Source organism: Ctenopharyngodon idella, chromosome 15 (assembly GCF_019924925.1).
Source record: "Ctenopharyngodon idella isolate HZGC_01 chromosome 15, HZGC01, whole genome shotgun sequence".
Taxonomy (NCBI): domain Eukaryota; kingdom Metazoa; phylum Chordata; class Actinopteri; order Cypriniformes; family Xenocyprididae; genus Ctenopharyngodon; species Ctenopharyngodon idella.
The window spans coordinates 2,182,468-2,194,175 of NC_067234.1; the positions used below are offsets into that span (position 1 = coordinate 2,182,468).

The 11,708-nt window shown below is 35.2% G+C and overlaps 1 protein-coding gene and 2 long non-coding RNA genes across 3 annotated transcripts in view; 1 reads left to right on the forward strand and 2 right to left on the reverse strand.

Annotated features, from left to right (window-relative positions):
- Positions 1–93: 93 nt before the first annotated feature.
- Positions 94–4,810, reverse strand: LOC127495670 (GTPase IMAP family member 8-like). The gene is made up of 5 exons (XM_051862622.1): positions 4,558–4,810; positions 3,034–3,705; positions 1,812–2,519; positions 1,068–1,736; positions 94–988 (listed from the first exon to the last, which is right to left on the reverse strand). Exons 1-5 carry the CDS (start codon positions 4,586–4,588, stop codon positions 813–815), a joined length of 2,256 nt encoding a protein of 751 aa, XP_051718582.1. The 5' UTR covers positions 4,589–4,810; the 3' UTR covers positions 94–812.
- A 441-nt stretch (positions 4,811–5,251) lies between these two features.
- LOC127495679 (uncharacterized) lies at positions 5,252–6,521 on the forward strand. Its single transcript, XR_007925166.1, has 2 exons — positions 5,252–5,517; positions 5,850–6,521. It is a non-coding gene; the product is annotated as an uncharacterized LOC127495679 (long non-coding RNA).
- Positions 6,522–10,261: 3,740 nt separating this feature from the next.
- The window catches only part of LOC127495676 (uncharacterized), a 41,111-nt gene continuing 39,664 nt past the window's right edge, over positions 10,262–11,708 (reverse strand). Inside the window, exon 2 of the long non-coding RNA XR_007925163.1 lies at positions 10,262–11,371. This is a non-coding gene — a long non-coding RNA (uncharacterized LOC127495676). The remainder of the gene's footprint in view (positions 11,372–11,708) is intronic.

The window sequence follows — 11,708 nt, forward strand, 5'->3', positions numbered from 1 at the left end:
AAATAGAATAGATTCCCAGAAACAAATGAATCATTATCCCCAATACCTAGGCTAATTAAATTGATATTCAAAAAATGAGAGGATTTAACATTTTAAGATCCAAAATCACATTTCACTGAAATTTTGTGTAGGCTACATATAAACAACATATAAAACATAAGCAACATATAGGCCAAAACATTTTTAAAATGCCAAAAATAAAATATTCTCAACATATAAAGTTGTGCTTAAACTGCATACTTAAAAACCAAAGCATGATGTCAAAAATAACTTTTCAAGCAAGTAGTGAATGACTTAGAAGGTGAGAAGGATGCTACAATAATAATAATAAAAAATACACCATCAACAAATGATGCATGTAGCCTACTGATATAACACAATCTTCAATACTGAATAATAATTAAAATTGTGTGCATCCTATGTTCTCAGACATTTGGTCACAGTTCGCTGGTAGATGAGTTGAAACACATTCAGAGACTTATTCAGTGAATCCTCAGACAATTGTGATTGCATGGTTACATGAATATAAATTTTGTATTTTAAATGGTTGAGATTTGATTGTTATGTTACCAGCTAGACATAATACAACTACTACTGCAAAGAGCATGACACACTTTTGTACCCTAATTATTGAACACAAGTTACATTTCCGTTACTTCTCTGTTCTGCATGTACAGTTCTACACAGGTAATGAAAGAGATATAAGATTATTAAATCCCGGAAACTGATATTAGAATCAGAATGGAATTTGTTCACCATCCAGTGTCAATCTGTAACTAGAAAAGCAATCATACAATAAAGTTTAGACAGTGTTAGACTGCACATGTATCTTTATCTGAATCACGTTCTCCATCAAACTCAGGAATAGAGCCAAGAGACTCCACTCCAGAGCTCCTTTTTGAACTTGACATGAAATGCCTCTCTTTATGTGTTTCTTGGGACAAATAGGCTGAACTGATCCCAGAGGAAGGACTGCATCCTTCAGCAACTGGAAGGGAAAAAAAAAAAAAAACATCAGACAAACATTTAAATATTGAATGATATGCAAAAAATAAAGAACAGCTTACGATTTACTGGATTATCCATGCTCTGTGCTCTTTTAATGGGTACAGCAGCTATTCTTTCAACTCTCTCTAAAGTCTCTTTATCTAGTTCATAAAAACATCCCCTGTTTCCTGCCACCATCTCCTCGATCTTCTCCAACAGTTCTGTGACCTGAGATCCATCACCCCAGTTCTTATTGTTGAGAACAAGATATCTTTTCCCGCATTTCTCAATGAGCCCCTGGAGAGCGTCACCTTCACTTGCTATGAATAACTCTATGGGAGTGTCTCCTAGTTCATCTCCAACAGCAAACACAACCAGCGTGTGATTCCAGACATTTTCACAGAGAGGCTCCATGATTTTCTCTAGTCCACTCTTCTCTTCCTCAGCAAAGGAAGACTCAACACTCCAGACTAAAATGAAAGCATGTATTCCTGAGGACTCTTCTGTTACACTTCTTAAGATGTTAAGTTTAGCGTCCTCAAGTCTTTTTCCAATAAGGTAGTCTTTCTCAAAACCTGGTGTGTAAACCACAGTGAGATTCCTTCCGGACACTTCCCCATTTTCTTTTAAATTCTCTTCTATTCTTCTGTCAAATGCTTGCCTTCCCAAAATTGTGTTCCCAGTTGAACTCTTGCCAGAATAGTGTGGTCCAAGTAACACCAATCTCATTTCGAAAAGTTCAGCACCTCCTTTAAAAAGACAGAGCACAGACCATAAATATTTTCTATTACTTCACCAAAAAACTGTTTCCACTGTTTACTCACCTGATGTTGAATGTCTCAATTCATTTCTTTTTTGCACTTCATCTTGCATCTGTTTTGCTCTTTCCTCTACTTTTATCCTTCTGTTGTTCACCTCTTGTAAATTCTGATGATCTATCACAAAACAGCTTTCTTTGTTTCCTGTGACCATCTTATCAATCTTTTCAAACAGCTCAGTCACTTGATTGCCATCATCTGTGTTCTTGTTGTTGAAGACATGATATCTGTTCCCACATTTGTCTATTATCCACTGAAGAGCTTCTCCTTCACTCTCAATGAACAGCTCAATGCTTGTGTCTCTCAACCAGTCACCAAAGGTAAAGAGAACAATCATGTGATCCCAGACATTTGCACCAAGATAGGCAACATGTTGCTCTACTGCCTTTCTGTACACTTCAGTGAAAGAAACATCCGCTCGTATGACCAGCAGAAAGACGTGAGGTCCTGGAGGACAGTGAGACGGACTCAACACAACCTCATCTTTATAGAGTCTGGGGGTGTATTTTGAGTGGTAATTTCTTCTTCGGCCTGGAGTATCAACCACAGAGATGTGTCTTCCAGCAACATCTCCTCCTCGTACTTCAGATGTAAGTGATCTTTTTAGATCAAATGCAGGTTTGCCCAGGATGGTGTTTCCTGCTGAACTCTTCCCAGATCCATTATAACCCAGCAGCACCATCCTCAGCTCTGAGAGTGGATGTTCATCTCCTGCTGGCAGACATAAATATTTCATTATGGTAGGTCAGCATTCTGTTACTCTTTGTTCTGTTTTTATGACCTCCAGTAAAGGAGTCTCTGTCGAGAAGGAACATCATTGTGTCATAATAGGCTATAAAAAAAAATAAAGAGGTTAAAGTCCCTTGAAGTCAAGTCAGTCCACTACCATAGATGGCCATCTTGGTAATGTTTTCAGGCAGCCTAATGAAATATTATTGTTCAAGCAGATAGCAGCTTTACTTAAATAATAAACTGAACAATAATATTTCAAATGAGGAAATAACTATGAGAACAATGATAAAATATATAGTTTGAAGTCTGAGTGTTCTAGAGTGAGCTCTATCAGAAAGAGGTCCTTCAACTTAAAAGTGTGACTTTCATTCTTAGAGAGCCATTTTGAGTGTTACAGTTACACTTGTTTATTCATTATAAGGGGCCAAGCTCCCCCCCCCCCCAAATTGTCTCTGGTTAAACGCAATAGCAGTATACATAGTTATAAAAATCTTACCACTTGTTCTTGTCTTGTCTTTTAGATGCTGATTTTTTATCCTTCTTTCCTCTGCTCTCTTTTCCTGTTCTCTTATCTTCTCATCCACTTGGTGCAAAATCTCTCTGTTTATTTCATAATAACCGCCTCTGTTTTCTTCCACCATCTCCTGTATTTTCTTAAGCAGTTCTGTGACCTGAGATCCATCACCCCCGTTTTTAGTATTGAGAACATGATATCTGTTCCCACATTTCTCAATGAGCCACTGGAGGGATTCATTCTCAAACACTTGTGTTGTTATACCTACGGAATGATCTGTAGAGGTGAACAACACTATTGTGTGTCTCCATACTTCATCCCCGAAACATCTAATATTATCACACAGAATGTCTTTTTCATTTTGTTTAAATGGTATGTCCACATTTAAGACCAGAAGCAGGACATGAGGTCCTGGAGGACATTTAGTCACACTCAGGACAATTTCCTGTTTGTACAGTTCAGGATTTTCTACAAAGGGTAAATTTCCCCACCAGCCTGGAGTATCAACCACAGTGATCTTCGTGCCAGCTATTTCACTGTGTATCTTCATACAGTGCAAAGTCTTCTTCAAATCAAACTCCTTTTTGCCCAGGATAGTGTTTCCTGCCGAACTTTTCTCAGCATTTTTTGGACCAAAAAGGACAATCCTCAGCTCTGTTAGAAAGAATCAGGGCAGAGGTATGTGAGCATGTACTATAAAAAAAGTAAAAAAAAAAAAACCATCAAGCTGTTTATGTTAATATTGCATTACTAAGGTTGCACAATTAATGAAAAATGCCATTGCAATAATGGCTGTAGTGATTAACTAATCACGAAAAGTGTTGATTATAACATTCTATTTCGATCTACTCCCATTGCTTCAATGGTTTCTATTTACAAAGTGTTTTTTCAGCAGTGTTGAACATTGTAGCCAATCACAAACATTTGTTTAGCATATGAATGCAATGGCTAACCACAAACTTTTAAGTTACAGGCGCCAAACAAATCCACACAATACCACAAATAAATGCTATAGTTTTTTTTTCACTGAGTTCTTCACTCTGGTGAATGCTCTCAGTATAAGGTTTGCAATTCATTGTGCAATGTAGTCAGGTTCATTGTTTATAACAGGAGACTTCAAAAGTAGTGTGCAGAGCTCAGAGAGCTGAACTGAAATGACAGACAATCTTAGTGATAGACAATGTGATAAAGGGAGCATTCTCTGTAGCTTTCTGTATATAATTTATTCAGTTTGAATAATGGTTTTGTTTTTCTTGTTAAGTTGGCTGTTTGGTCGCTGTCTTGACATGCTGAGACAGCAATACAGCAATAAACTAAACAGTTCTCATCTTGTTTTGGACATGTACCCTATAGCTACATAAAAAAGATTTTAAACATAAATTAATCTAAATTACTAATCATTAATCCATCATCAAGGGCAATAATCAGTTATAAGCGGACAAAGTTTGATGAACCTAAATGACTAAAACAGATCAAACTGCAATAATCAATATTTATCACACTCACCTGAGGAGCTATGTGAACTGCTTGGATTCATGACGACACTCAAATCCCTCTTCTCAGGTTCCAAAATTGTTTATTAACCGGTAAATATTATCTCCTGTCCTTTAAAATAATGCATCAACTGCAGTTATATGCAGCTAATACTACAAGCATTGTCAGAGACACGGTAGCGTTGCACAGTACAACTTGTACAACAGCAGAACTTTGCACCCTTATTACAACTGTTTTATTGAGCCATATATTTTACACAACAGACAAAGAACAGTCAGCTGGGTTGATTCCACAAAAATATATCCATAACAAAGGTATCAATATGCAAAATACAACATGTAATGAACAACTGGTTATAATAATAATTTAAAAAAAATAAACGATTTATTCACTTTTATTGACATTTTTTTACTTCCGATTATTTGTCGCTATTTGCCTATAGGTTATTAACGAGAAGAATAACAAAATGCTGTAAATGGTAAAATATTTAGTGCAGTGTTTATGAATTTTAAATAATATGATAATAACAGTTTGCAATATAAAGCTGCATGACGGAAAGTTTTTGTAGAGCTAAAATAAATGGAAGCGGATAATGTTGTGTATTTTGTTAACTCTGTTTATTTAACTACATTTCCCATAATGCACGTTGTTACATGTGTTTCCGGAAATGTCCCGGTGTTGTGTAATATTCGGTTCCTGTGAAAACCTGTTCCAGTGGGTGGAGTATACGTGAATATTCATGATATTTTCCCTGTTGTGGGCGTGGCCTTGAGACAACACGCAGACGAATGGAACTGAAAATATTAGTGCTCAAATCGAACTCGTTTAATGGATTATTTCGAAACGGTAATGAAGATTCAATGTTAAGCATTAACTGCAACAGTTGACATTTTCGAAACAATGAATATATTGTGTAATATGATAAATCGTCTGTGCTGTTTTTCCTGATTGATTACAGACATTCGGATTTAGGTAAGAACACAGCAGAGCAAACAATGAGCGAATAATCTAATCTGGGATAGTACAGTTTATTACTTGAGCCCTATTAAAATGTTTATTACCTAGCCTGTTGTGAGTCATCCTCAATTTCTTGTTTATTTCGCAAATAGCCAGTGTTTCTGTTAACTACATAAACTACATACCTGAGGAGAATGTTTTATTAATCTTGCAGTCATCATAAACATTGCAATTTGTACTTTATTATATAATACAGTGCATAAACCTTTAAAGCATTGTTTTGATGGCCCAGTCTTTCTTATATAGGCAAGCAGTTACCTCAAGAATATTATTCTATTGTTTTTCAGAAGCTTCATTTTGCTTTTGTGATGCACATCATCATCATGTAAAGTTACTGACTGGCTGTGAGTGCTGAAGTCACTGGTAGCTCTGGCAGTGTGTGATCTGGACATACACGGACATACTGTTCTCATTGAGTGCCAAGACCCTGTTTTAATCATCTCAGACAGCAGACATTCACTTAATTTTGCTTTGTTAGAGTTGATAAAAAGCATACAACTGTAAAAACAATCCAAATAAAACACTAAAAAAAAAATGACATATTTAATTTGTTTACATGCACGTCACATTAACCAACATCAGAGAACAGTGAACATGAAAGTGTTGTTGAATTATTGAAATATTAACTTTATTAATCTCAGGGGGACTTCAAGTAAATATTTTAGTTCAGCAGAGTTTGGCTGACAAAAACGTTTGGGAATCCCTGCCCTACAATGTTGAAGATCAGAAATGGTATAATTGTATGTATTGTAAAAATGAGAAGAAATACATTTTAATAATATTTTCAAATCTTAAACACGATTAACACAACATTATGGATTGTTAAATTTTGGATGATTTCACTTACCATCAGGCACGTGCACACATAGACATAAAAGGGGCTTGAGCCCCTGCCCTTTTTCTTCCTCGAGAGAAAGTTCCCTTTTTTTCTGGGGTGCTTTTTTTTTGGGGGGGGGGGGGGGGGTAAATAAATGAACATATATTCCTGTTTGCGCACAGCTTCCATGTCAAACAAATATATTTAGGCTACTGAAAAAAAAAAAGAAAAAAAAAATACTATATCAGGTCGGCTTTGTCGAGTTCAGATGCCCTCCCTCCTCGACACGCCATTCATTCCCGCACCCATGCGCGCCACGCCCCACCTCGTGTTTGCTGCTGGCTGAAAACTTGTGACAACTATGCCCGGGAAAATGCTGCCTGACGATGAGAAGCGAAAAAGAAAAAAGCCCTAGATGGATCCATCCCGTGCATTTCTTTCAGGTAGCCTATGTATGTTCTCAAACATGTGAATTATTTTAATGTGCTATGCATTGCGTTTTGAACCATGGTAAAGATATCTGTAGGGCTGTTAATACCAGAAGAGGAGAATTCCACGGACGAGCATCCATGAACCGCATTATTCCAATTAAAACTATTTAAAAATCATAATACCGCATTACATAATGCTATTCTTAAATCTACGCTTACACAGGATAATACATCAATAAAAGTTTAAACCCTCGCTCTGTCTTTACATGTTTGATATCCACATATTATTGTTGAAGAAATTACAGTGGCTGTAGCATTTCTATAAAAAAAGTGTCCGAATATTATTATTTAACTAATAATATATTTTTAATTATGGTGGTTGGCTTTGATCGTGCTGTGCTGTGTAACAACAAAAATCAGCAGGCGTTTGGCGCCCTCTGCAGGCATGTGTTATAATACAGTATATAATGTATTTATAACATTTCAGGGGGGAAAAAAAAACTGTTTAAATATGCAGATTAGCTTGTTTTGGTTAATTCAGAAGAATTCTACAGATGCAAACAGACGGAGGGTAGTAGGCTTAAAACAAACTCCATCTAAATGTGTAGGGTAAGGGTTAAGTTTTCTTTCTATTAGAGTAAAAGACATGGAAGCAAAAATGGACCACAATCTTAAAATTGTCCACTACATGAAAGAAGTATTCCAATAACACCAAAATAATTAAAACGATTTATTGATTTGTGCAAAATAAACAAATTATTAGTGAAACTATGTCCCTCTCCTTGGTGCAGTCATTTATTCTTAATATATAGCTACTTGAAAATAGTTGCTGTTGCCTTCTCTTGTGATAAACCTAGTGAATACTAAAGAAGACCATGGTCTCTGTGTGAACTGATTATTTTGTAGAAACCTGTGGAGTATAAAACAATTGCGCGAGTGTAAGGGAATTACAAATAAATTGGTAAGGAAGTCAAAATTGTCTTAATATATTTAAGGGTTTATTATTTTTTTAAATAAATAATTATGAGAAGTGCCCTTTTTTCCACTTGAGCCCCTGCCCCCCAAAATGTCTGTGCACGTCCCTGCTTACCATTATAAAACACATGACATGAAAGTAGGTTGTTTTTCAGTGCAACGTATGGTCAAAGAACAGACACGATGTGTGCTTTATATAAATATATATGTGTGTGTGTATGTAAGAAATATTTAGTAATATAATATTTATTAGTAGTAGTTATTTCTCTAAATGGTATTTCACTCTTAACTAAATACAACCTGTTTTTGTTAATGAAAACAGGATGTACTCTTTTGAGGGTCCATGTTAAAGGGATAGTTCATTAAAAATATAAATTCTGATGCCCCTCATCTTATTTCAAAGTTGTATGACTCATTTTTTCGTGGGACATATTTTGAGAAACATATCAGTTTATTTTTCATACAATGGAAGGCAATGGGCACCAAAATTAGTTCTGCTGGTTCCCAATGTTCTTCAGAATCTCTTCTTCACAGAAGAAAAGAAAACATACTGGTTTCGAAGGGGTGAGTAAAGGATGACAAAATTCATTTTTGGATGGACTATACCTTTAGTCTATTATAATCGATTAGTACTTGGAGAATAGGGATTCCCAAATAGGTGTGGAAAGATTTTGATGTTGCTTTGTTAAAGCTTTAAAAAATAAAAATTTTTAACAAATACAAGTAAATGTGCAATTGTGTTACTTTAATTACAATTTTACATAATATCCAGTATAATATGAGAAAACAGGAAAAATGTGTATTCTGGTGTTGATAAAGGAAGTTTGAGCCTTATTGACATGCCTGTGGAGGCTGGGAAACACTAGCTATAAATAAATTAAGAATTACACAAATACACCAGGCTAGTTTATATACATTTTATTAGGGCACAGATGTTTATTTCAGGCATTGTTGTTAACACTCTGCTGTCACCGAATGGCAAAAAGGTATACAGGCTGCTAACCAAAATATTCAAATTAAATCGAAAACCTCACAAATGAAATAAAAAATAAATAAATAAAAGATAAAGACATTAAATAGTAATAATCTGTACTAGACGAGCATGGGTTATTCGCTGATTGTTTGATGTGTCTGTAATCAATCAGGCAAAACAGCACAGACGATTTATCATATTACACAATATAGCCTATTCATAGTTTTGAAAATGTCAACTGTTGCAGTTAATGCTTAACATTGAAACTTAATTACCGTTTCGAAATAATCCATTAAACGAGTTCGATTTGAGCACTAATATTTTCAGTTCCATTCGTCTGCGCGTTGTCTCAAGGCCACGCCCACAACAGAGGAAATATCATGAATATTCACGTATACTCCACCCACTGGAACAGTTTTTCACAGGAACCGAATATTACACAACACCGGCGTCAGTACGGTTCAAGTTAGGTTACAATGTATAGGGGTGGTGAAACAATATCAAACAACTCCATTCTTGTGAAAAGTAATCCCAAATTGATGAGGGAGACAAAAGTACTCTACTTAAGTAAAGTTGGCCGCATCACAGATTCGAATTTCCCGGATCAATAACTCGTGAGCTAAATGCTGTTGGTACACAAATAACACCTCTTTTGAATCGTAGGAACGTAGACAAGCAGCTACAGCCAAATTTTCCTCAAAAGCAGCTTTCCTCCGTGGTGGACAAAATTTTAATGATTTTTTATAATGAAAAATATTCAATAACTTAAGATTATTGAAGTTATTTGATTATATTTCACTATAAAAAAAAAAAATCATAAAAATTATACAAAAAGACATTTTCCCAAAATAAGTGTTGTAGTATAACTGTCAGGACAGCAGTGATGTGTGAACCGAATTTGGTGACAGTGCAGTGTGTAACATTTAAGTTATTGCCTGTTTTTGTAGTAACGCTTTTCGGGTTTTGCACTTTGCAGACGGTCCCTTCGAATCTGTCTCTCAGCCGTCTTCGCATAGAGATCAATGTATTTTGTCCACTGCGGAGGAAAGCTGGTTTTGAGGAAAATTAGGTTGTAGCTGCTTCTCTACGTGAAAAGAGGTGTTATTTGTGTACCAACAGCATTTAGCTCACGAGTTAATGATCCGGGAAATTCGAATCTGTGAATATGCGGCCAACTACTTAAGTTGAAAACTTTCACTATCCCAAGTCTGAAGAAATGCACCTCAATTTCAGGTAGCCTAAGGTACGTAATCAGACTTTACCGTTCGCCAGCCCTATCCCTAACCTTTAATCTCAATAAAAGACGCCTTTCTGAAAAGTGCACGCCTTCTTTGTGACACAACACAAAGTTAAAGTTTAAATATCTGCCTAATATGAGGTTTGATAAGAACATAAAGAATCTGAAAGTAAAACAATAGGTCTGACTTTGAAAATAGGCTAAATAATAACAGCATTCACAATTACTGAGACCACAAACATAAAAAAAGTAGCTTTAACAAACCATTAAGGTAAATAGCACATTTTAATGTTTTAGCCCACTCCAAATGGTGCATTTCACCAGCTTACTGGTGGCTTCACTGGTGACTAGGTATGTGGCTCTAAAAATGATTCATTTGCTGAACAAAATTTGAAATTTACCAAAATAAAACATTTATTGAATACTGACAAACATAGTAGGCCAAAAGTTTTTTTTTTTTTTTTTTTTTTTTTTTACATAGAATACACACAGTGCAACAGAATAAATAGGCATTAACCTTATGTTCAGATATCTAATCCAACAGGTTTTTTTTCCAGCTATATACTCGTACAGGTTCTAAAACAAAGTGGGACAGTAACAAACTAAATATATTTCGTCGTAATAATAAGAGCAGTTTTCCATGAGCACTAGTGTAGTTAAGAGAAAAATGCTGACAGTTAACCCTGCAAAAATAGCTTTGCAATCTCGACTGAAAATTTGAATACATATGATAAACGAAAAGTGTGTAAAAAGGTGAAAGTGTAGAAACAATTGAATATTCTTAAATGTAAAGTTTGAGTTACAATTAAAGTGCTTAACTGCATACATACAAGCCAAGTAATAAATAGGCAAGTAAATACACAACTGGCGAATGGCAAATACCGCAATTAAGTAAGGAGATGCTGAGAAAACCACACGATACACACTTACAGGGGTGGCAAACACACAACTGGTATACAAATAACACAGTAAACAGAAAAACAGTACAACAGTAGCTGGCATGATAAACAAAAATCACTACAACATTATAATTATTATAATAACTCAATCGTGCAGTTACTCTATTGTACACACAGTCGTGCAGCTATACAGGGCCTATGAAATGAGAAAATAGTATCTCAGGTTATCATATTAAAAATTAGAAACAAAGAAACATTTAATAAAATATCAAAACATTAAAATCAGTAACTGTATTTAACAAATCAAACAATCAAGTTTATTGCACTGTGACATAGCTTTTGTGTATGAAATAGTATATGAAATTTGTTTCCAACGGAACATTTTCCTGCAATACAGCTATTACTAAAAAGATAAAATGCAATCTTTATGCAAACTTTCATACCCAAGTTATTGAATACATGAGTAAACAACACTACCTCTCTGTTCTATGTATGTACAGATCTAAACAGCTATTGAAAGACATATAAAATTATTAAATTAATGGAAATCATACCAGAGCATAAATTCTTCACAAATGTTGACTGAAGAAGAAGAAAAAAAAAATCTGATAAAGTTTAGACAATGTTAGACTGGTTGAGTGTCTGAATCAGGTTCTCCATCAGACTCCAATCCAGACTAGAGGTAATTTCTGAACACAGTGACAGTGAATCGGCTTCTTGGGATCACATATGCTAAACTTGTGACCAAGGAAGGATTCTTTCCTTCAGCAACTACAAAGGAAGAAATTATATCAGACAAATAACCTTTCAACAT

Bases quoted from the DNA above. Each gene is read 5' to 3' on its own strand.
- LOC127495670 (XM_051862622.1), bottom strand. From the start codon at position 4,588: ATGAATCCAAGCAGTTCACATAGCTCCTCAG. The intron at 3,706-4,557 runs GTGAGTGTGATA...TCTTTCTAACAG, and splicing joins CAGTTCACATAGCTCCTCAG to AGCTGAGGATTGTCCTTTTT. The intron at 2,520-3,033 runs GTAAGATTTTTA...TATGTCTGCCAG, and splicing joins AGACAAGACAAGAACAAGTG to CAGGAGATGAACATCCACTC.